We start from the raw sequence: 25,537 nt of genomic DNA on the forward strand, positions 1-25,537 counted from the left end.
CTGGGCCTGCAGCACAGTCTTCTCTAACGGGAGAAAGGAGGGGTCCGCCCCCTCCCCGTTGTTTTCACGCGATGCTTCTAAAGGGAGAGCCCTGGGGGAGGGGCTCCTTGACCCCCCCCACCTGCCCAGGCTGCAGCAGGGTGGGGGACGGGGGGGCACTCACCCGGCCCGCGGTTCACAGCCAGCCCCACAGCTGCCGCCGCCCGCTGTTGGGTCTTCCTCTCCCCCAGGCCTGCCTTGGCCTAAGCGGCACCGCGCCCTCTCAACGTCTCACCCCCCACTCCGGGGGGGCCAATCAGCGACCTCGATACTGAGGGGGCGGTTCGGCTCGAGGGGCTCGAGACGTAACGGCCGCCCAGACCTCAAGCGGAAGGGGGCGGGGCGAAGGCGGGGCCTTTCGGGATGGCAGGTGGGAGGGGGCTTCTTTTTTTTTGGTGGTATTTGTTTAGACACGCCCAGTCAGGAGGGGCGGAGCGCTGCGAGCGATCCCCCTCCTCCTCCTCGTACGCCGATTACGTAACACCAGGCGCTCATGCGGACGTTTCCCCCTCGCGTACGCAACGAGCCCAGTCGCCTTGACACCGCGACCGCTGTTTACGTAAACACCTCCGTTCTTTGCGTCGGGCGGGGTTGGAGCGTGTGTAAAAGAAAGTAACGTCACTTCGTATTCTCTAACGTTAGTAACGCAGTTAGCCTCCATTGCTACCAACGGGACGGCTTGCGTCTTTCCACGCTCTCGCCCCTCCTTTGGCGCTCCCCATCAGAGCCTCATTGTTCCCTACGTGAGGGGACCGGCGTTCGATTGCTCCTCATATCCCTACAGAACGTCCACCTGAGCGCATGCGCCGTTGACGGTTATTTCCCCCCCCTTCCCTCAGACCCGTCCGACGCCTGCGCAGTAAACGTTCGAAGGAGACGAAGAGAGCAGGTAAATACGGGGTAAAGAAAAAAACACCAGCCTACACGCTTGGGCGCATGCGCTATGAGGTCATCGAGGCGGAGTTCGGTCGACGCAGGCGCAGACGCATCGAAGCTACCAGAAAGACATAAACGACGGTTGTCAACAGCTGTGGCGGTTGGAAGCCGCGGTGAGTGGCGGGGCCGGGGAAAGGGAGAAAATGAGAAAATAAAAAAATGAAATCTCATAGAGAAGAAAGGTAAAGGAGAGCGAAACGTATTTTATATCGTTGGCGACGGGGGGGGAGGGGCGAGTTGAGGGGGAACGGGTGAGGAAAGCACCGTTGATGGGGGGCGGGGAGGAAAGTCGAAGGAAAACCGCCTGTGAGGGGAGAGTGGAAAAATACTGGGTCGGGGGTGTTTTGGGGAGGGGGCGGGGGCGGGCTCTGGGCGCGTCAGCGTTAAAGGCTGCGACGTAAACTGCATCGGATAGTGAGGCGGAAAAAACTCGGGAAGTAGGCGGGGCCAGGGCGATGACGCGAGGCGGGGGCGGGGCCTCGCCTCTTGTGACGCAAGAAGGGGCGGGCGGAAGAGCGAGGAGCGGCGGGCGCTGCGCCAAGGGCGGGGCGGAGCCTCGGGCGCCTGGGCTTGTCCCCCGTACTTTGACCGTGCGATGCCTGCCCTTCAGCGAGGCGGCGCCTGCTGCTGCTCTCTGGCGGCGGGGCGGCGCCTTGCACGGTGCGCAGCTGGGTGAAGTTTCCCGGGTCCAAGTACAGAAGGAGGTAAAACAGGGATGTCAAACTCACTGGTTATGAGGGCCGGATCTGACATAAATGAGACTTTGTCGTCGGAGCCAGGCTGTGTGTGTACCTATTTAAGATTAGCTAGCAGAGATATGAACTTTTAAAAGGACACAGGCAAACATGACTAAAGATTTTTTTTAAAAAAGAAACCTTAAAATAAAATATAGCACTTGTTGGTCTTAAAATTGCTTTCATTATATTTCTCCCATGGGATCCAGGGAACTGGACAAAAGAAAGCTCTGGCTCTTTCCCTCCCCAGGGAACCAGGAGGGGGAGGAGCCTCAACCAATGGACAAAACAATCACAGTTCCTGTGTGATTGAGCAAGCCTTGCAAAGCAAGCTGAGATGCAAAAGTAAGCAAGATAGAGGGAAGCAGGGAAGAGCCAGTTGCTCTGGGGCCTGATAGGAGCCCTCCAGGGGCCTAATTCGGTCCCCAGACTGCATGTTTGACACCCTTGAAGATGTGTTAATGTTCTGTAGTATGTGTTATATAAGAGGACCACAGTGGTTGTTGGGGTTAAGAGTTGGGTCGGACAAATCTTGTCTTGGTGCCTTCAGAAGCTGGCTGGTTGAACTTGGGCAATTCACGCACCCTCCCAAGCGAACCCACTTCACGGGGTTGTTGTAAGGATAAAACGGAGGAGTGAAGGAGGCTAAGAGGTACTTTGGTTCCCTACTGAGCAGAAGGGCAGGGTAGAAATGAATAAAATAAAAGGGTGTCTGTATTTTAAAGGTGTTTCCTAGGTTTGGCTTTCAGCTGAAATGCAGAAAGATTAAAGCAGCACTTTTTTTTTTAAGTCTCTTTGACTCTTCTGCACAGTTTTGTGAGATTGCTGGCCTAATTTGCAAGATGGTTGCAGAGGTTTATCAGGTTGGGTGTTGCTGGAACTCAGTTTAATAAGTTCCTGTTTCTGTTTTCGTAGGTGTGTCTTCGGCAGCATTGTGAAACCAAAAAAGGATCGTTCCTTGAGGCCTTGATCCTTTGCTTTAAAAAGGCTCTAACGCGGTCTTTGAGACGCATCTCTTCCTTCTCCCTCAGTGTTCAAAGCATTACATATCTACCCCTGTAGTTCATAGCATTAGCTTCCTTTTAGGGCTTAGCGTCTCCATATGGCTGAGATGAGGAGGTCACTGTTTAACCACATGTGGGAGGAGGAAGAATGCTTAGAGTACTATGGGATGGTTTCGCTGCACCGCATGTTTGTGGTGATCGGTTCCCAGCTCACAGAGAACGATATAGATGTGCTCTCGTTCCTTTTGGATGAGACCCAGCCGTGGACCCACCCCCTGGATCCTGCCCTTTGGGCTGTGGCAGCAACAGAGGAAGGTGGTGCTGAAGTCACCTCGCCTGTGCTGGAGAGCTGGAAGAGGAGGAATCAGTGTGGGTGTCAATTGAGCAAGACTGATGGCAATCTAGAGATGGCTTCCGGTAGGCAACGGCCCAAGAATGGTGTTGAGCTACTCCTAGAGCTGGAAAGGAGGGGGAAATGTGACGAAACCAACTTCACACAGCTGCTGCAGCTCCTGAGGGTGCTGACAAGACACGATCTGCTGCCACACGTCACCATGAAAAGGCAGCGTACAGGTACTGAGCCGACAGACCATGTTATAAGCGCTTTTATGAATAATAAGAGCAGAGAAGAGGGTATATTTTCCTGACTGGATTTAGAAGAAAAGGATTTGTTTTACTTTGGCTTGCAGTCAAGTTGTTTTGCCAAGGACTGGTAGGAAAAGATTCTGGAGCAGGATATGAGGGATGTCTGTCATCCAATGGCTAGGAATAGTGAATTAATAGATTCTTCAATCACGGATAGAATTTTTCAACATTTTAAAAGCAGTGTACACCTCTAAACTTACTATATTTGTTGGGGCTTCCTATTATTGGTAGCTCAGAAGGAAGTGGGCATAGGCTACATCTGTGCCTTCTTGCACTGCTGGTGACTGAGAGCAGCAATAGCTTGAGATTGAATGGGGATGCAGGTCAAAGGCAGGGATTGAAGAACGAATGTGGAAGCTTCTCTCTCTTTTCTCCTTATCCCACGGCTGGGAGGAGAGGGGCTCAGAGTCCTGCAACCTACTTTGGAATCGCAATTTAGTGGTCTAGGTTCTGGCAGACCCACATTCACATCCCCTATTTTGCAATGGAATATGCTGGATGACCGGGGGCCAAGCACCCTTGTTCACCTGCATCATAGATGTGAGGTTAGAAAGAAGAGAGATCCATTTATATCGTGCTTCAGTTCTTGTACGAAGGATGGAATTAAAATAGATTTAAAGATTCAGGTGGTTCAGTATTTTGATATTCTTTTTTTGTCCAACTGTAGTTGTTAATAGCAGTAGCTGCTGCTAGGGTTGACTTTCATGTTTTGTTTTAGTTTCTCCTGAGAGGTATACCTACGGACCGTCTGTCGTGTCATCAGACCAACAGGTGGACAACTGTCTCAACACAGCCTCTGCAGACAATCAACACGATCAGTGGGAGACAGGTGTGTAAACGACGTAGTTTTCATTCCTTTCTAAATTTAAGCCCCTTGTTGTCCTTAGGACTATCATATTGTGCTAACATGTCTTCTCCAGTTATTTGCATATCTTTAGGTTCCATCCATACTGCACTGTAATAACCTTTAACAGGTTTTTAGTGGATTTTTAAATCGCCTTTCAGATTCAAATGGCAGGAACTGTAAAAGGTTCGCATTATTTCCATTTGAGGTTAGGCTGTGGCAGCTTTATGGGAATTTGATTGTCAGGTTTTGAGCTGGTTCAGTAATTTCTGGTGACCCTTTTCTTCCTCTTCAGGCTCCAACTCCAGCAAAAGGAAGCGAGTAAGCAGAGGCCGGGCAAAGGCTGCTCCTCTCCGTAGGCGGCGGGGAGCCAAAGCAGCTTCTGCTCCAAAGCAGGAAATCCAGATGCCCACCAAAGTGACCTGTGGTAGGTATCTGCCTAATGTGTGTTGTGTTTTGGGGCTCCGTCCATTTGGTTGGACTAAGTCTTTTTAATGAAGCCAATTTGAAATCACTCTTAAATGCTGAGTAGCAATCTGGTTTCCGTTAAGGGTGTAAACCATCTTCCATTCTCTCTCTAGTTGGAGCCAGAGAGGAATAGAATTGGGGGAGACAAAAACAAAATATTTCTCTCGTGCAGGCCATCCCATTCTCTGGTGAGCGACCTTAGGTCTTGGCTTGCTGTTCACGTTTAAGCACACAGCTCTGCCCCAGCACAGTGGGGAGTGAGAGCTTTGGCCCCTCTTTGGGGATGAGGGTGGGAAGGCTCTGACCCACTTCTGTGAATGTTGCCTTCAATTCCCAGTGTGATCTTCTCTATTAATCCTCCAGATGCTTAAGCTATGTGAGTGAGGGCAAATATGTCTAAATATTGTTAGCCCTTTAATGCCCAGTTGCTGGGAGGGATGTGAAAACTGCTAATTGCACCCTTGTGCTTGATATGCTGGTCTTGGAGAGAGCCTTGTGTTTTAGCTCCTGTCCTGAGTTGGGGAAGGTCAGTCAGTTAAAGGGGAAGCACAGATAATCTAGCCAAAGGAGGGTATGTAACACTTTTGTCACACGTCAGTGCCGTGGAATCCATGCCCATAACAAAGGAGCTTTTCAGGTCGGCAAGTACCCGATACAGTTTAATGAATGTCTCCTGCGGTTGAAATATTCCTTGAAGCAAGATATTAAAAGCAGACTCAATGTTTTTAATTAAGGCCGTTTTAGAAAGAAAAGCTTGTGGATCCAGAATGACCAGGTCTTGGAGGCATTTGGTAACATAAAATAAAGGTTATTGTATATAATATAGTAAAACTGAATCTTTAAAAAAGAAAAATCAAGTTTGTTGTGAAGCTAGTTCATTCATACCAAAACAACTTGATAGAAACGCTTCCAGTGAAATTGCAAGGAATTCCTTACAGAAACCTGTGCATGTTAAGTAGCGGTGGTTTCCACTCTTAGGTCGTGGCCAAAATTATCAGATAAAGCTGTGGCCATAGAGCCCTCTGGAACACTTTGTGTGTCCTTAAATTCCCAGTTGTGTCTCTGGTTATCTAAAGGGGCACATTATGCTGACTTGCCCAGTAAGGCTGTCCATTGAACGGATTGGCTTATACTGCTGAGGTTTTCATGGGGGAACGGAGGACCTTGAATTAAGCTTTGCTGTGACTTGCCCGGAGTTCCCAGAATTAGGTTGATACTGAGTATCTGTCTCCAAGACAAGCATATCCCGTCCCCTTCCTATGACTAAGGGCCACTTCAAATATCATGGGCTTCATCTGTGGAGCAGAGTTTAGTTGTGTACAGGAAACCATGAAACCTGTTAGTAGACTGTTCCATGAGACAACCTATGGGATTCTCTTACTTCCTTTGTGGGAAAAGTGCTTCTTGTGTTGCACGTGCATAATAGTTGAAGAGGCCCTCCCTCAGCAGGCAGGTGCCCGAAGGGTTTGGGGTAGGCTCTCCGCATAGTTCAGTGTGCTGTTGTCTTTGTGTCAGTGCAATGCAAATGAAACAAAAAAAAAAAGCGAATGCACAAACCGCTCTCTTACCATCTGACCGATTTACAGGCAATTGGTTCTATCGAAGAAGGTTCAAAAATAATTCAATGAGTGTCAAAACTGCAACTCCATGGTGCAGCTAAGGCTTCTGCCGGGTAGGTGCAAGGACCAAACTGTAAGCTCCATTCAGCACTAGATTGTTGCCTGTATGTTTTGTATTAATGACCTTGCTTCGTGAGGGCAGAGTTGACTCTTGTTGACTCAGACAGCTGTTTGTGAGACAGGCTCTGCATTTTGTAAAATCTCTTGAGGTGCACACCTAAACTTTGGAGTCTAATACCCATCTCCAGATTGCAACCTCCTGGGCTGTGTCAGCCTTGCCAGATCTAGCTCTTAGAAGCCGAAAACCCACAAAGCAAACTCCCAAATGATCTCTCTCTCTTTTTTTGTTGCTGCTTGATCTCTGCCAATTCTTTCTCAATCCACCATTTAAATTCCAGGTTACTAAGCAAAAGTTGATGATAAAGAGACTCTGTCTCTCTTGTGTGCTCTCCTCTCACAGAATGGTCTCGCAAAGGTAAATGAAATCCATGCACCCAAGTTTCCACCAGTTCTTTGTGAAAGCAAATCTGTGTCTAAATGTGTGCTGAGTTACCTTAATGCTAGGGGAACCACAGGCTGCCCCATCCTGCATGCCAGCCTTCTCAAACAGCCGATTCCCAAAGGCGTGTTGGCTGACGGGACACTCAGTGGGATGAGGCTGGGCTGGCAGCCTCTGGGTTTGTGACAGTGCAGAGCCGCTCCAGACTGGCACCGCGGGGGGCTTGTGCCGCAAGCCTTCAGCAGGGTCTGATGGAAACAGGCTGGGGTGCCACAGCAGTGAGGGGTGTGCCCCTTGTGGGGCTGTCATTGGTTGATGTCTCAGGCACTGATCTTTTGAAAACTCTGCTCAGCAACAGATCAGTAGGGATCTGATAGGCGACCTGTCACGTGATTTCGTTAATTATGTCTATTTCTACTGCTGCAGATATCAGGCCACTGTAAAACGTTATGAGTTCTTTCTTGGGTTCTGTTTAATCCTTTTCTGCTTGGGGCAGAATGGTTCCCTTAAGACGATGCTCACCAGTCCTTCAGTTTTCCTGAGCAGTTTTCCTCTGGCTTGTCAGCTTTTGCCCTTGATGGATAAACTGCTGATGGTTAATAAGCCTGGGATCATTCACTTTGTTTACCTTGAATTCCATTTGGTATTGTTTCATTCCCCCCTCCCCCCAATAATCGGACATTAGGATGAGCTTGAACCTTCATTGATCTTTAAGCTGCTTGGTCCTCCTTTGCAATAAGGCACTGAAATTTTGTGTCCTTGCAGTGAGAGGTTCCTTGTCCTGTCTGGTATCTGCAGCAGTCTGCAACGAAACTAGAAGGTAGCTGAGCTATTTTCACACCGTTTTGTGTTCCTTTCTTTGCCGTATTGAATCTCAGAATGATTTCTTGCTGTTGCCATGTGCTAAAAGTCTTGAACCATGTTTTTCTCGGTCCACAGTTGAAATTCATCCCTGGAAAAGCATAAGTATTGGCCCAGGCAAGCGGGCCAAGTACCAGACACTGGTAACAAAACAAAATAAAAGCAAATACAAAAAGCATACTAAAAAGCAAAAAACGTTACGGTTATTCCAGCTGCATCTTCACCGCTTCTCCTATGTTAGAAGCGACTCTGCATCTGGACCCTGCAGCGCTCTTGTTAAACAAGCTGTGAGAGACACAGCCATAGACTCTGGGACTGGTTGCTTCCCACTCAGTGGGGGAATTGTTGTGCAGTTAAATTGTAATGGGAGTTTTGCTGGCCTGTAACTCTGACTGTGCCTCAAGTGGGGAAAATGCTAGTTTGTGGAGTGGAGCTGAGTTGGTGTTATATGCAGGTTCCATTTCTCTTTGGGGAAACTGGTACCGTACCCTCTCAACTTCCTTGTGGAGTTCTCTGCTCTCGGCTTGTAAAACTGCATTGCATCCTTGATATATGCTGAAGGGTTTGCCTAGGCGACAGGCCTCGTTCTCTGAAACCATCCTACTTTGGTAACAAATTGGAGGCTTCTTCTGTGACAAAAATGCGGGGAAGGACATAAGCAGACGCTTCCCTGGCACAGGACAGAGTGATGATATTTCTTAAGTTGTCTCTCCTAAACAAATAATCATAGTGGGATTATTTCACTGGGATTGGGGCCTGAAGATCTAGTGGTTTCTCCGTGCTAAAAAAGCAGAGGGTTTGGGCGGGAGCAGTTGTGTTTGTGCTGCCTCAGCTGTAGTGGTTGCCCATGTAGGTCAAAGTGTCAAATTTGCTGCAGCTGCTCAGGGCTTGCGTTAGTCCTGGCTGGGCAAAGCCACCAATTCCTACCTCTTTCAAATCAATTACGCACCACCTGTTTTGCTGGAGCCAAGCATCGAGTGCTGCACGCCCTGCCTGTTTGAGATAAAAGGCTGGGCTCGTTCTCCAGAGTCTATATTTTGAGGCTCTTCTCCTTCCCTGGGAGGCTCTTCTCCTTCCCAGGAGACTCTGGTCCCTTAAGTGGGGCTCTGACCCCAGAGATGCCAGTGCGTCTGATGCCAACTCTGACAGCTGCTGCTGTTGTGTACTCCAGAGCACTGTTGCTATTGGAAAGTGGGCAGGCTTGGACTGTTACTGATGAAATTTGAATGTTTCAAACCGTGGATGCAAAGATTGTGTGTCTAAGCTGTGTACAGCGCTTAATAAAACAAAACTTCTCAGCTGCTTCGCTTGAAGCCAGCGTATTGAGTGGGAGGCTTTGGTTGGGATACGAGAACAGTTTCCAGTGGGCCCAACAGCTGAGCTCCCTTAATTTGCTCCCCTCGCCCCCTTATGGCAAGCAGGTGCCGGCATACAGATGAACAATCAAAATCTCTGCTTCAGATCCAAAACATCTAATAAACTGGGCTTTAATCATGTGTATGGATACGGAGCTGCTTGTAGTATAAGCCCCTGACGGTTGGGTGTTCAGACCTAAAGGGTGCCGCTTACTGGCTGTTCTCCTGCAGAGTAAAATAAGTGTCAGACCTAATTTGCGGCACTGCTCTGCTGTTGTCCTTCTGGAACGAAGGGGTATGTTCTGGCAGTTGAGTAGCAAAGCCTGCCTTGTACCGAGCTGGCTGGCCCGGGTGGGTGTGGGCTCCAGGCCGTTCCAAGTTGCTAGTAAAGGGCTGTGACTGCACTCTCGAGTTAATGCTTCTACAGGTGATGACCACAAGACACAGAGAAATTAAAGCTGACGGCCTTGTTGAGCGTATGTAACACACCACCTGCCTCATTTTATTTTTTTAACGTATCTTACTTTGTATTTGTTCCATTTTCCCTCCCTTTTGAACCTTTCAAATTTCAGCTGAAATGCTGATGGGATTTTGGGCAACCGAACAAAACCTGTCCTTCCGCCTCTGGTGTCCATGGTTACAACTGGACTTCACTAATTTCTGAGATCCCTACTGCGTGGTAGTATGCTAAGCTTGCACCTAGTCTGTGTCGCATAGGCAGAAGGTAATTACTCGGGAACTCAGAGTTCAGGTATCTGTGATTAAGATTTCATTCCAAATGTCTCAGCTCTTTCCCTTTGTTCACATCCATGGGATTCCTGGCATTTCATAAGTCGTCTCAGACTGATGCTTCCATTGGTGTCAATATGCAGCAGCAGCAGCAATCCTAGTAGTTTGGAGCAGAGAATATAAAATCAAGGTTTCAGGTGTAAAATGGCTGGAAGTCTTCCATTGGGGGAATGTATTTTGAAGAATGTCACTTACCAGTACTGGTGGAAGATGGCCAAAACGAGCGGTGAAGCAGACACAAGACTTAACAAGTTTGACCTAAAGAGGTGGGAGCTCAGGCAAGGCGTACCTCTTGACGTAATCTAATTTACAGCTCAGTAGTGTGCAGGTTTACTCAAAAGTATGCCCTGCCATATTCAGTAACGCTTGCTGCTGGGTAAGTGCAGCTGTGGATGGGGTTATATTATCCGGTCCAGTTGCCTTGGAGTCTGGATCCTGTTGGATAGGCATTAGTGAAGTTCAGTTGTAACTTTGCGCCAAGGTACTTTTCAAAGACGAGTGTGAACACCCCTTGCTGGGACTGACCATCTCAAGGAGCCTGAATCTTTCGGGAGTCCTAAGTGGCCTGAACCTTCCGCATGGTGGGCCTTTTGTGTTCAACACCTGCTTAGGGCTATTAGCCCAATCTTGGAATACCGCTGCATGACCGCGTGTTTGTCTGCATGCTCTGTTGGTGGCCCGCAGCTCTAATGCGCCTGTCTGTCTCTCTCTCTCTCTCCCTGCCCTCCCCCCTCTCCTTGTTCTGTCTGTCCTGCTCAGACATCAGGCTCCGTGTTCGTGCAGAGTACTGTGAGCATGAGCCCATCCTGCGTCAGAATGTGATGTCAAACAAGCAGAACCGGCTCGAGCGTCAGTTCGATGTCTTTGGGCAGTCCAATACCATCCTCAAATCTCGGGACCTGGGCTCAATCATCTGCGACATCAAATTCTCAGAGCTGTCCTACCTGGATGCCTTCTGGAGTGATTATATGAATGGCTCGTTGCTGGAGGCTCTGAAAGGGGTCTTCATTACAGACTCACTCAAAGAAGCTGTGGGCCAGGAGGCTATCCGGCTGCTGGTGAATGTGGATGAGGACGATTATGAGGAAGGGCGCCGTCTCTTGCTGGAAAGCGTGGCTCCCCAGGCCTGGTGACCTGGCGTCATCTAGGAAACAGAAGTACGTCCGTCCTCCCCCCCCCCAGCTGGCTGGTAGTGCGGCGTATGCTCATAAAAAGAGATCAGACCAATAGTCCATTTAGTCCAGCATCCTGTCTCACACAGTGGCTAACCTCTCAAGGGCCAAAACAGGGTATAGAGACTAAGGCCTGATGTTGCCTTCTGGCTCTGGGATTCAGAAGCTTAGTACCTCTGAATGTGGAGTTCCTCAGTCGCCATGGCTAGTAGCCACTGATGGGGCTGTCTTCCATGAATCTGTCTGATTCCCCATTTATTCCTGTGGCCATTGCTATATCCTCTGGCAGCAAATTCCACATTTTAATCACTCTCTATATAAAGAAGTATTTCCTTTTGTTTGCCTTGAACCTAATGCCCATCAGCTTCTTTGGACACCCTCTAGTATTTTGGGAAAGGGAGAAGTTCTTTTTGACAACTCTCTCACTCCCATGCATACTTTTATAAACCTTTATGAGGTCTGCCCTTAGCCTTCTCTTTTTAAAACGGGAAAGGCCCCAAATCTTCAGCCTTTCCTCATAAGGAAGTTGCTCCAACTCTCCTAATTATCTTGGTTGCCCTCCTCTGTACTTTTCCCAACTCTGCAATGTCCTTTTTGAGATACGGTGACCAGAAGAACTGTACCCAGTATTCTAAATGAGGCCTTACCAAAGATGTATACAGGGGCATTACAGTATTGGCCGTTTTATTCTCGGTGCCTTTTGTAATAATCCCTAATGTAAAGCTTGCCTTTTTTTTTACTGTTACGGCACACTGGGTTGACACTTCCATCGAGCTATCCAGTGTGACCCCAAGATCTTTCCTGTCTCTGTCCCACAAGCTCAATCCCCATTAGCCTGTACTTGAAGTTGGGATTTTTGTTCTGTCCCAGTGTGCATCACCTCAGGACTTGTTCAGGCTTTAGCAGCTTCTCTTACCTGTCCCCACTTCCACTCGCTTTCCTGTTTTAATTGCTTTTTGCTAAGGGAGAGTGAACTTTTAACTTGGGTTTAAGTACGTTTGCCTCTCTGTTTGCCAGCTAGTTTTAGATGTCCTCTCAGTCGCCCCAGATTCTGTTTCAGAAAATCAAGACATTTGGCAGAAGAGAAAAAAGGTTAACTTCATAAGAGGCATGAAGGAGATTGTTGGGGCCTTCCTTTTGTGGAGTGTAGCAAACTTATGGCCAGTGTTCCCTCTAAGCTGAGTTAGTGTGAGCTACCTCACCATTTTTAGCCCCTGGCTCTCACATTTTTGTCCTTGCTCAGGAAAAATGGCCCCAGAGCAAACTAATTTATGCAGTAGCTCACAACTTTAATGGCGATAGCTCACAAAGCAGAATTTTTGCTTACAAGACTCCACAGCTTAGAGCAGGGGTGGCCAAAAACTCTGGCTCGGGAGCCACGTGTGGCTCTTTCACACATTGTTTGGCCAGCTTGGAGAAGGCATTTCTCTCTTTAAATCACTTTTCCAAGCCAGCTGGTGGCTTGGAGAATCCATTTAGAGTTAAAGTTGCTTTCTTTCCACCCCTCCATCCAGCATCTGACATGCATGTCTTGCAGCTTTCAAACATCTGACGTTTTTTCTATGTGGCGCTTATGTTAAGCAAGTTTGGCCACCCCTGGCTTAGAGGGAGGTATTGCCTGTAGCTTAGCTTCCTTAAGAAAAACTAGTTCAAGCTTGCCTGAAGAAACCAGAATAATAAAGGAAACTATTTGCTCCGTTGTTAGTCCTTAATCTTTGTGGTCTAGCCTGTGTTTCATAGGAAGCCTTCTGCCCCAAAAACTTGTCATCGACCATATCATGAATTACGCCTCTTGCGTTTTCCAGCTTGGTGGTCCTTCAGTGGATTTGGAGTCAGCATTTGGGCTTAACATCTTTTTTTTTCTCACAGGAGGTGGCATCGATCCACTTAGCCACGTGGAACTGCAGACTTGAGAAGACAGGACTTTAGAAAAGGAACCTTCATCCCGTCGTGGGGCAAGGCTGGATCTTGGCAGCGACGGGAGCCCTGGGGGGGTCACACGGCATGTCGCAGCTGGTCATGCTGTGCTTGAAGCATTGAATAGACAAGAAGGAAATGATGTTAACGGACATTCAAACGTAGCAGGGCTTGGGCAGAGGCACCCACTCGGGTTCCTTTCCCTCTGAACTGAACGGGACACCCTGGGCAGAAGTACATGTCCAGGGGACTATGGAAAGGGCACAAATCAGAGTGTATATCATGCTCACTACCAGTGCTCGATTCACCCCCCTCCCCCGGTGGAGAGCAGTCTCGTCTTGTGGAGGTGCAAACATAACTTCTGTGAAGGATGGCAGCGAAGTGTGCCATTTCGAGCTGCTTTGTAGGAAGAGAAACCAACTTCTCTCAGTCAGCTGTCGGGGGTGGATATTCCCCCCTCCCCAAGTTCAATATACAGCCACAATGCTGATGGTTGTAAACAGTGGAAGTTTGGGTTATATCCAGAGGGATACTTTCCAATTGTCTGCGGCTTATTTGTACATAGTATAAATTATAGAGGTTTTTTTTTAAGGCAAGCACTTCACACGGCATCTCTCTTAGAGGAGTCTGTTTCATGACACTGGGGCGGGTGGGGGAACAAATTCCTGTAATTTAATTTTTTTTTTTTTACAGAACAAAAGAATTTTTGATGTTCTTGTATTGTCTTTGCAAATGTCAATAAAGAGAGTTTGCAATTGCCCAGCTTTGCTTTGTGAGAAGAACACCTCGGTCACAGAGACAGGGCATGCCTTCCCGTCCCCCGTTGAAATCTTTTCAGTCCTGTTTGTCGCCTCATGAGGAAATTTGAAAGTCACAAGTAGCACTGCATATAAAGCATTTCAAATAATCATGCTGCACAAATGTTTACATACTCGTTATTCTTTATACTTTTGCAAGAAACATAATTCATAGCCCTTACCGTCAGTGTCCATTAATCATATAAATAACAGTCCAATCCAGGCTGCAAAAAAGAAGGTATTAAAGCCTACTGTACAATACTTACTTGTATTTTCAGATCATAGAATCATAGAGTTGGACCTCCAGGGTCATCAACCCCCTGCATAATGCAGGAAACTCACAAATACCTCCCCCTAAATTCACAGGATCTTCATTGCTATCAGATAGCCATCTAGCCTTTGTTTAAAAACCTCCAAGGAAGGAGAGCCCTCCATCTCCCGAGGAAGCCTGTTCCACTGAGGAACGGCTCTAACAGGAAGTTCTTCCTAATGTTGAACCGGAAACTCTTGATTTAATTTCAACCCGTTGGCTCTGGTCTGACCTTATGGGGCCACCAAAAACAATTCCACACCATCCTCTATAGGACAGCTCTTCAAGTACTTGAAGATGGTGATCCTATCACCTCTCAGCCGCCTCCTCTCCAAGCTAAACATGGCAGGAAGTACCGACTTGAAACTTGACAACATCCTTGAGGCCGCAGTCCTCTTCAACTGGTGCAGCGACACGATTCCTAGGTTTAGTTCCTGTTTCATTTGTCACTTTCACTGGCCGTAATTACTTAGCTAGGAACTAACAGTCAACATAAAATTAATCATAACAATATACGATAAATTAATCATACCAAAATACAGAATGCATCTTACCCCATGCTAAGGCAACCGCTCAGCTATACTTGATTCAATGCTTCTAATTTGCACAAATAGTTCTCATTCCTGAGCTTTTTTCCAACATTGTATTAAAAGGTCTACAACAACTGTTCCTGCCTCATGAGGGAAGACAGAAAGGAGTGGGTCGACTCTTACCTGTGGCTGCAGGTAAATCTAAAGGTCTGCTTACTAGAAAGTGTGTAATGGCATGTTGAAATTTAAGTCTAAACCACTCCAGAGGTCTTGATCTCATACAAGCCCAAGTCCCCCCTCAAATTCTTACCTGTATTACACTGGAGACAGGCGCTGGGCAACAGTGAAGTGGACACCCATTGCCTTGACATAGCATGAGCACAGCATCTAGCTTCGACAGGGCCATTGTGATCGGTGCCTTGCTCAGATAGGAAGCTCTCTATCTTTGCAGACGGGAAGTATTCAGCCGCTGGAGTACAACCAATACAACTCGCTTTGCTGGGACAGTGAAATGCTCACCCCCCTCTTACAGTGTAGAAGGGTAGAAAATTCCGGTAAGCTTAGAAATCTGCAGCCACTCCTTTGGTGATCGGTCACAAATGCTGCGTTGGGTAATCTTGCCATTTTTGCAGAGATCGTAGCAACGGGGAAGAGGCTTGTGCCAGTTTGGATTGATGTTGCCCAAGTAGCTGGTTTGGAAGGGATTGCCCTGTACTGGAAGATTTGCACCCGCAAGCGGTTTCATTGGACATGGGTTCTTCCAAGTCCGTGGGCAACGCAGTCTAACCAAGTCTGATTCATTCCGAGTGCCGCAGTGGGACTTGTGGCAGAGGCCGATGCCAGCATCCTAAGGCATGCCATGCAAGGGAGCTTGAAGGAGCACAGGTTCTACTTCCCTCAACCAGAAATGGAAGGTGGTTTGATACAGCAGGGTCTTTGGGCTAATTTAGGGGTATCCCAAAGAGAAGGAGCAGGGGCCAGCTCTCCCTTTTGACACCTTTGTCTTCCACGAGAGTCAGGCTGGATTCCCTAATGAGTCAACTTTTAAAGCTCCAGGGGACAGTGAGAAAATCGAAATGTTCTGGTCTGGAGCTTCAGCCGTAAGAAAATGCAATCTAGGGGCATTTTTGAATCCACCTCTAGGGCAGTGGCCCCCAACCTTTTTGGCACCAGGGACCGTTTTCACGGAAGACAATTTTTCCATGGACCGGTGTGTGGGGGGGGACTGGGGTTTTTGCCCCCCCGGCTGCCCCCCCCCGTGCCCGTCCCTGCTCCCATGAGGGTCTCTAAATGGGGGGGAGACTGGGGCTTTTTCTGCCACCCCCCACTAGGTGGCCAGGCAGCAGAAGGCCAATCTGCCTCCCCCTCATATCTAAAGATCCCCACCGATCATCTGATTGGTGGGGGTCTATAAATGAGGGGTGGGCTAAGGTTGCAGCAGCACTGCCCCTTCTGCCAGCCTGCAAGGGGAGGCGGCCTCAGAGCAAGGTCACGTTGCCTTTTTTGTCCACCTGGGTCCCAGGCAAAAGGGGCTGGTGGGGCTGCTCTTCCTTACTCCATGGCCCCTGTTACTAGCAGGCCACGGACCAGTCCTGGTCCACGGACCAGTGGTTGTGGACCTCTGCTCTACGGGGCTTCACCTGAAAAGCCAAGAGCTTAATTACTTTCCTTATGTTCTCATCGTGAAGTACAGTTGTCACGCTGCAATAGGGGCTTCTGGAGCAATCTACCATTTCCACTGGGAAGGGTGGCCTGGAATTAAACTGGAGTAGCATTTTCAAACCCTATGGGGCAAATTACCCTCCATTTTGTGCTCTGCTACCTCCTGTATAGTATGTTCCCGCCCTCTGAAGCTTGGAGCTAGCTTTGACCTACAAACAAAATACATGGTCCCTATAGCCTCAAGATATCACGCACCACTGGCTAATCAGGATTTCTCAAAGTTTAGGAGTCTCAAAGGACCCTGGGGTTTGTAGTTCTGTGAAAGGGAAGAGCTGGCAAAGCATTCTTGGTATAAAAAGAGCCGGGAGTTCCTTGGGGTAAGCTGTACAGGATACGTATTTGAAACAGGCTATAACTGCTCTGGACAGAACTACCTTAAGCTTGTTGGTTCCCTGCTCTCTTTCCTTGGAACGGTGATGGTAGCCATGCTCAGTAGAACTGGGTGGGATGGCAACGCTGGAACGTTCTAAAGAGGTCAGTGCTGATTGCTTCCTGGTCAGGAATTTGAATCCAGAATCGTAGGTGGAACTGTAATGCAGGTTTTAAAATTGAAATTCTTAATTTTTTGAGCAACAGTGATAATTGGAAATCTAGAACTTTGCATTTTTGGTCTTTTTTTCCTTCTCAGGTGTGGCTAGAATGGCTGCTCTTAGTCTAGGTCAGGGGTGGCCAAATGTGGAGCCACATGTGGCTCTTGAAGCCCCCACTGCCTGTTGGTCAGCTTGGAGAAAGCATTAGACTCTCTAAATCCCAAACCAAGCCAGCTGGCAGCTCGGAGAAGACATTTAAAGTTAAAGTTGCTTGCTTTCCACTTTTCTCTCCCCTCCTTCCACTTCCATTTGCCTTCTTCTTTCTATCCCGCTTTCACCCTCCCTCCCTCCCTCGCTTTGTTGCGGCTCACAAACATCTAATATTCATGTTTTGCGGCTCTCAGACATCTGATGTTTATTCTACGTGGCTCTTACATTGAGCAAGTTTGGCCACCCCCGGTCTAGTTTAACGGGTGAGCCAGCTGGAACGGAGGCAGGACGCCATCTTTAATTTGTGGGTCGTCAGCCCTTTGCTCCTGCTGTTTCCTATTTAGTAGTGTTCCGTGGTAGGACATCTGCTCGGTAAGCAGAAGGTCCCAGGTTCAATCCCCAGCATCTCCAACTAAAAAGGGTCCAGGCAAGTAGGCGTGAAAAACTTCAGCTAGAGACCCTGGAGAGCCACTGCCGGTCTGAGCAGACAATACTGATTTTGATGGACCCAGGGTCTGATTCAGTAGAAGGCAGCTTCATATGTTTCTTTGGCCCACCTGCTCTCAAGGCTACCTGTCCTCCAGTTTCCCTTTATCCTAAGACTGCCCTTCCTGTCCCACGATCTTTTTAACCCAGCCAAATTGATGATGTTCCCTCACAGGAGATGGATTGCAACCCATTTCAGCCCCCCACCCCCACCCTGAGCAGTTGAACCTTCTGAACCAGGGGCCAGAGGTTATGCTGCCACGAGCACAAGATGGATTATACAAAACTTTAAAAATCACAGGTTATGAATTTTATGGGGTTTTAAATACATATTCCCTGAATGTATGTGGCCACGAGCAGACCATCTGAATGAATATCTGTGAAAAGACTGTAGGCAATTACCTAATAACGGTGTCAGACTTGGGTCAATCTGACCCAGTATGGTGTGCCCCAAACTGGTGACAGTGATCAGGTGAAGCCCTTTCCCAGTATCTACTAGTGGAGATCTTTTGGACTGGAGGTTTAACCTCTGTGGGTCTGATCCCTGTGCTATATACCAGGGGTGCCAAACTTGCTTAACGTAAGAACCACATAGAATAAATGTCGCGTGTGAAAGCCACAAGACAGGAAGGAAAGAAGGCAAATAGATGTGGGGGAGGGAGAGGTGGAAAGAAAGCAATTTTAACTCTAAATGCATTCTCCAGGCTGCCAGCTGGCTTGACTTGGAGAGAAATGCCTTCTCCAAGCTGGCCAACAGCGTGATGTGGCTTCGAGAGCCACACAATCGGTGTGAAAGAGCCACATATGGTTCCAGAGCCACAGTTTGGCCATCCCTGCTATATACCAGGGGTGGCCAATGGTAGCTCTCCAGATGTTTTTTTGCCTACAACACCCATCAGCCTCAGCCAGCATGGCCAATGGCTGGGGCTGATGGGAGTTGTAGGCGAAAAAACATCTGGAGAGCTACCGTTGGCCACCCCTGCTATATACCATCCCCCAAAGGAGCAGTTCCTACCCTTTTTGGCATGGTGTGCCCACAAGTCCACATTTACTTGGTATGGTGACCTAGCCAGGGCTGGCCCAATTGGGGTTTTTTTTGCGGGGGGGGGCACCCTAGGCAAACTATGGCAGAAACAAAGACAATCTGAGTAGCACAATAACAATAGTATAGTCTGTATTCTTAAAGACACAGTGACATGTAAAGTTATCCGCGATCAAATCACTATTAAAAGTCTCTCAGTATTGACAAATAGACTTGTCCTGCGAAAAGGATTGGACTGGTGTCCTGGTTAATAAGTAATTGCTTGTATTATTGGTGAGTATGGTTGTATTATTGTCTCTGAATGGGATATTAGATATTGGTTTATTTTGTTCATTGGCTAGTCTTGTATAGTGCTAGGAGGAGTTGGGATGCGTTGATTTGTGTGAAGGCCTACGATTGAGGAAGGCGTGGCCAAAACTGGTCTCCGCCTCACTGAAAAGGTTTCCACTGAACTTGTGGCTCTCCTCCACGGACGGACGTCTTTTGACAGCAATCGTGAAGGACTACGCTTTGGACACAAGTCTATTTGTCAGTACTGAGAGAGCCAGTTTGGTGTAGTGGTTAAGTGTGTGGACTCTTATCTGGGAGAACCGGGTTTGCTTCCCCCCTCCTCCACTTGCAGCTGCTGGAATGGCCTTGGGTCAGCCATAGCTCTGGCAGAGGTTGTCCTTGAAAGGGCAGACTCTTATCTGGGAGAACCGGGTTTGATTCCCCACTCCTCCACTTGCAGCTGCTGGAATGGCCTTGGGTCAGCCATAGCTCTGTCAGAGGTTGTCCTTGAAAGGGCAGACTCTTATCTGGGAGAACCGGGTTTGATTCCCCACTCCTCCACTTGCAGTTGCTGGAATGGCCTTGGGTCAGCCAGAGCTCTGGCAGGAGTTGTCCTTGAAAGGACAGCTGCTGTGAGAGCCCTCTCCAGCCCCACCCACCTCACAGGGTGTCTGTTGTGGGGGAGGAAGGTAAAGGAGATTGTGAGCCGCTCTGAGACTCTTCGGAGTGGAGGGCGGGATATAAATCCAATATCTTCTTCATCTTCTTCTTCTTTTATAGTGATTTGATCGCGGCTAACTTTACATGTCACTGTGTCTTTAAGAATACGGAATGTACTATTATTATTGTTTCTGCCATATCAGCTCTGAGTATCCTCCTAGGCAAACTATAATAATAATAATATTTTTTTATTTATACCCCGCCCTCCCCGCCGAAGCAGGCTCAGGGCGGCTTACAGGACACGGTATAAACCATGTTATAACAATAAAAACAAGATGATACAGTTAAAATACAATTCATAGGTTAAATATATTAAATTAATAGTCTAAAACCAGTATAACTTAATAGTGCCACAATCTCAGTACGTACAAAGATGGCTTGATGTTACTACCAGGTTCTGTTTTAGAAAGCTAGTTGGAAGAGGGCAGTTTTGCAAGCCCTACGGAACTGACTGAGATCCCGTAGGACCCGCACCTCCTCCGGCAACTGGTTTCCACCATTGGGGTGCCTGTATCGAGAAGGCCTGCTCTCTAGCTGTTTTTAATTTGGCCTCCTTTGGCCCAGGGATTTCCAGAAGATTTTGTGAACTAGATCGCAGTGCTCTCTGGGGAATATATGGGGAGAGGCGGTCCCTAAGGTAGGCAGGTTTATTAGCATGGCAGCCATTTAGTTCATCATTCCATCTCCTATCGGTACCCAATCAGATGTTTTTGAGAAACCAACAACGATCACACCAAGGGCTCAGCCGCTTTCATGAAGAACTCCAAGCTGGTGGCATAGCAACATACCCAGCCTTTGCCTGTGGAAATTAGATCCCGGCTTTTGATTACCCTCTCTTTCTCCATCACTCCCTCTGGTCCCACTTAAGATTCTAAGAAACAATCTAGGAACTATCAGGATCAACACGTAGTTGCGGCGGAGGGGTGGGGGGAACCCAACTCATGTATGACATGGAAGATTCTAGGGTCCTATCTTTGGTCTGCCAAGATACAAAACAGCAATGGAAATGGCAGAGGCAGCCAATAGGCTGGTGCTAGGGTTTTGGGTGCCCTAGGTGAGCTGCCCACTAGCATCTACCTTAAAATGCTTCTTGAATTACAATTGTCATAATAAAACCTTACTTCCATCCAATGTTCCCTCTAAGCTGCAGAGTCTTGTGAGCAAAAATTCTACTTTGTGAGCTACTGGCATTCAAGTTGAAAGCGAACGATTTTGCCACTGCATAAATTAGTTTGTTCTGGGGCCATCCTTCCTGAGCTAAGACAAAAATGTGTGAGCCGGAGGTTAAAAAACTGCGAGCTAGCTCACACTAACTCAGCTTAGAGAGAACCTTGCCCATCAAACTTTTAAAATTACTTTCCCCTATGTGGCCACAGTGGCATGATGAAGATTTCCATCTGCTTTATATGTTTTGGCTATTTTGCCATTTTTTTCTGTGTGTGTGGGGGGGAAATATTAGAAAGTTTGTCAAATCAGAGTTCAGCAAAATTCTCACAGAGGGTTTGAAGAATGGAGCCCAGAAGCAAGTTTTTTTTGGGGGGGGGGGGGTAAGAAAGAAAGAGCACAATAAAATTTAGAGGTTCCAGAGCTCCGCTCCTGTGAGTTCCTGCCCAAAATGAGGCCTGTTCTTAATACTCTGAGGCATTTATTTGCCTGTTTTCTCCCAGAATTCAATCTAAACTATAATGACCTTATGAATTTAATTTGTTATTTCTGGTATGCTTGCATGCTAATTTGCTGTTCAACCTCTGCTTTATAAGAAAGGGTACAGGCCAACATTCCCTCTAAGCTGCAGAGTCTTGTGAGCAAAAATTCTACTTTGTGAGCTACTGGTATTAAAGTTCTGAGCTACTGGCAATGAAGTTGTGAGCTACTGCATAAATAATTGTGCTCTGGGCTTCCTGAGCTAAGACAAAAAGGTGTTAGATGGAAGCTAAAGATCTGTGAGCTAGCTCATGCTAACTCAGCTTAGAGGGAACACTGCTACAGGCTACTGTTGGTTCTCCAGCGGGATAGAAAGTGGAATTTCAGCTTTTGGCATAATTCCTACCCCCACTCCTCATAATCTGCCACTTTCCACCTCCCTAGTCAGCCCTTACCATTGGATCCGCTCCCTTTCACTTGCTTCTGCCACAAAGAAGCAAGTTTCCAGCCACCAGGTGGCTCCCCTAATCCGAATCCATCCGGCTTCCTTTCTAGGACCCCCTAAATAAATGTCATTTCTGCAATTGTAAATCAATAACGTGTCACTGATGAACAATAATAATACAAATCTCCTGAGCGTTCCCCTGGATCGAAGAGGGGGAGGGGGAACTCTACGCACGCCTCATCTTGTTGAGTTCTCAGTGCTCTTGCCACTCCTGAACCGACAAGGGTGCAAATTAATCCAATCTGATTTCAGAGCCTGGAAGAGTTTAATTTGGTGGATTTCCTGCACAGCCTAAAAAGGGAATAGCAAAGAGCAGAGAAGGGAAATAAGGTGCCCAACTCAGGCCACACTGAGAGACTCTTTAATAGAGATAACCTCAAGAGAGCCACGCAGCTGTGTGAACTGTCAGAAAGTAATGTGTTAATTGGGTTTAATCCATTCTCTGTTAATTCCCTTTCCCTCTGTGTGCAGGGAGTGGCCAAACTTGCTTAATGTAACAGCCACATAGAATAAATGCGGAAGGAAGGAAGGAAGGAAGGAAGGAAGGAAGGAAGGAAGGAAGGAAGGAAGGAAGGAAGGAAGGAAGGAAGGAAGGAAGGAAGGAAGGAAGGAAGGAAGGAAAATATGGTGAGGGAGGAGGGAGGGAGAGGTGGAAAGAAAGCAACTTTAAATGCATTCTCCAATGCTGGCTGGCTTGGCTTGGCTTAGAGAAGTGATTTAAAGAGAGAAATGATGGTGATGATGATGATATTGGATTTATATCCCGCCCTCCACTCAGTGTCTCGGAGCGGCTCACAATCTCCTTTATCTTCCTTCCCCGCAACAGAGGTGGGTGGGGCTGAGAGGGCTCTCACAGCAGCTGCCCTTTCAAGGACAACCTCTGCCAGAGCTATGGCTGACCCAAGGCCATTCCAGCAGGTGCATGTGGAGAAGTGGGGAATCAAACCCGGTTCTCCCAGATAAGAGTCTGCCCACTTAAGCACCACAGCAAACTGGCTCTCAGAAATGCCTTCTCCAAGCTGGCCCAAGGGGCGGTGGGGGCTTTGAGAGTCACACAATATGTGTGAAAGAGCCACATGTGGCTCCCGAGCCACAGTTTGGCCACTCCTGCCATAGGGTATAATGGAAAATTGATCTGTGGGTATGTGAGGCTCAAAATAATCCTCCAAGTTTAAAAAAAAAAATTTGTATCAGGGGGTCCAATTCTATGAGCCCAAAAAGATGGTGCCCCTATTCTTCATTATTTCCAATTGGAAGGAAGGCATTTAAAAGGCATTCAGTCTCTTTAGATGTGATGGGTAGAGCTCCCTTTGGAGTTCAATCATGCCTGTCACGACCGTGCTCCCAGCTCCACCCCCAAAGTCTCCCGGCTCCACCCCCAAAGTCTCCCGGCTCCACCCCCAAAGTCTCTCGGCTCACCCCCAAAGTCCCCCCGATATTTCTTGCGTTGACCTGTCACCCCTATGGCTGGAGATCTCCTGCTATTACAACCGATCTCCAAGTGACAGAGAAAATGGCTGCTTTGGAAGGTAGACTCCAGGCCTCAGATTCAGCAGGAGCTCACAAGAGCACAGCTCCTGAACCTTTCTGACGGTTCCCTCTTTTCTAATGAATAGTAGCTACAGCTGCATAACAATCCCTGGATTAGGAGAGCAGCCAGCCACTAGGGGCTTTGCCATGTGCCCAGCAGCCCTCATTAACCCCTGGAGAAGCCCACGCCACCCTCTCTCCACTTCTTATGTGATTTGGGGTGGTGGGTGGCTTGCTGGGCCTTTTGACTGGGGTGGGGACAGCCCAGGAGAGCCCCAGGCAAGCGAGGCCAGCCCAAGCAGGCCTCACTCGCCCACGGCTCTCCTTTCTTGCATTAGGTTGCTTTTGGCTGGGGGGGGGTAGCATATGCTAATAAGTTATGCTAATGAGCTCCACCACCTATTTTTTCTACAAAATGAACCCCTGGTATATGGCATTATACAGCACTGAAGTCCCTTTCCTGACCAAACCCCACCTCCCTCAGGCTCCACCCCCAAAACCTCCAGATATTTCCCAACCTGGAGCCGGCAACCCTATTAGGGCAGTAGTTTTGTGGTTGGCTCCACCTCCTACAGCAACTATTTTGTGGCTGTGCCCACCACCCTGTGTCAGAACTCCAAAGGTTCCCATCAGCTCAAAATAATTGCGGGGCCCTGCCTAGGGTCACCAGGTCCATCAGACCAGCCAGCAAGGGATGGGGTTGATTTTACCAAGAGCAGCAAGGGAAGATGCTGAAAAGAAATGTGGTGTGCCTACATCACCCAGAAGTGATGTAGGCACGTCAGGGGCAATGCTTTCGTTTGGAGGCTTTCCCATTCCCTAAATAAATAAATAAATAAAAATACAGCAGTGCAGTTCGCCTAAATACAGTCTTCAGTTCCTTGTCCCCCAGCAGCTACACTTTCACTAAATGAAAGTGAACACACACACTCTCTCACAAAGCAGCCAAAATAAACAGTTAGCAAGCACACACTTGTGATCTCACGGGGGGGGGGGATTTACTCACATTGCTGAATATAAACCATCTGCTGTATTTCAACCAACTTCTTCAGACTAATAGAAAACAAAGGAACAGTCTGGGGGTGGAGTTTTCCTCCAAACAAACAGAGGGACTGTGCAGAGAGGAGATTTAAACTTTAAACCACCTCTCTGGAGCTGCGCTGCAGCAGTGGCACGATTTCTCCATAGGATACAATTTTGAAGTGACCTCTTCCTGCTCCCCAGCAGCCCCACCACAGCAGCCCTCCCTGGAAACCTAGCGCCCTCCATAGGGTTGCCAAGTCTAAGAAATATCTGGGGACTTTGGAAGTGGAGCCAGGAGACTTTGGGGTGGAGCCAGAAGCAAGATTGTGTCACGCATAACTGACTCCAAAGGGAATTCTGGTCATCACATTTACAGATACTGCACACCTTTTAAATGCCTTCCCTCCATTGGAAATCTTGGGCACCTTCTTTGGCAGCTCATAGAATTGGACCCAATGGCCCAATCCTTTTGAAACTTGGCAAGTGTTTTGAGGAGAGGAACTAAGTGCATTGCTGAAAATTTGGTGCCTCTAACTAAAAAAAAGTCTCCCAAGAGCCTCATATACCGCAGATCAATTTTCCATTATACCCTGTGGGAATTTGTCTCCGTAGGGTATAATGGAGTGCCCAGCAGATATTTCCTTCCCACCCACCCCCAGCCCAACAAGGTCTCATTTATGTCAGATTCTGCCCTCATAACAAATAGTTTGACATTCCTGGGGTACAGTGTCATAGAGTCCGCCTCCTAAAGCAGCCATTTTCTCCAGGGGAAATTATCTCTGTGGCCTGGAGACAGAGTTGTAATCTCAGGAGATCTCCAGCCGCCACCTGGAGGCTGGCAACCTTAGCTGACCTCCACCATGCACCTCCCTTGCCTCCTGTCCATACCCATCTCCAGGGGTGGAATTCTAGCAGAAGCTCCTTTGCATATTAGGCCACATCCCCTGATGTAGCCAATCCTTCAAGGCTCTTTTTTGAAAGCTCTTAGAGGATTGGCTGCCTCAGGGAGGTGTAGCCTAATATGCAAAGGAGCTTCTGCTAGAATGCCACCCTGCTCCCCAGAATCATTGAGGAAGGGTATCAGGTGGTACACAGCTGGCGGCACTCCTGGTGACAATGGCACCATCACTCCCAGTTGCATTCACTTGTCAGTGTTGTTGAGGAAGGGGGTGTGCCACTGGTGCAGGCACTGGCCATGGGTGGTAGGAGGGAGAACAAGAGGGAGAAGGGCATTTGAACAGGTGGCGGGCATGTGGGGAGGTGGAATGAAGGGCTTGAGAGGGCCCTGGGGCTGGGCAGATGGGACCCCGGGTTTCGTCTAGAGAAGGTAGAGAAA

At 48.1% G+C, this 25,537-nt stretch overlaps 1 protein-coding gene across 2 annotated transcripts; it reads left to right on the forward strand.

Annotated features, from left to right (window-relative positions):
* The first annotated feature begins 969 nt into the window (after nucleotides 1–969).
* DEDD2 (death effector domain containing 2) lies at nucleotides 970–13,639 on the forward strand. Of its 2 annotated transcripts, none has more exons than XM_060258153.1 (5): nucleotides 970–1,088; nucleotides 2,625–3,286; nucleotides 4,077–4,187; nucleotides 4,498–4,629; nucleotides 10,553–13,639. In XM_060258153.1, the coding sequence occupies exons 2-5, from the start codon at nucleotides 2,812–2,814 to the stop codon at nucleotides 10,924–10,926; spliced, it is 1,092 nt and encodes a 363-aa protein (XP_060114136.1). In that variant the 5' UTR covers nucleotides 970–1,088; nucleotides 2,625–2,811; the 3' UTR covers nucleotides 10,927–13,639. The 2 variants fall into 2 exon arrangements, with proteins under 2 accessions (XP_060114136.1, XP_060114135.1); XM_060258152.1 differs by having other exon boundaries at nucleotides 1,052–1,157.
* Nucleotides 13,640–25,537: the final 11,898 nt, after the last annotated feature.

Source organism: Heteronotia binoei, chromosome 17 (assembly GCF_032191835.1).
Source record: "Heteronotia binoei isolate CCM8104 ecotype False Entrance Well chromosome 17, APGP_CSIRO_Hbin_v1, whole genome shotgun sequence".
NCBI classification, from domain to species: Eukaryota; Metazoa; Chordata; class Lepidosauria; order Squamata; family Gekkonidae; genus Heteronotia; species Heteronotia binoei.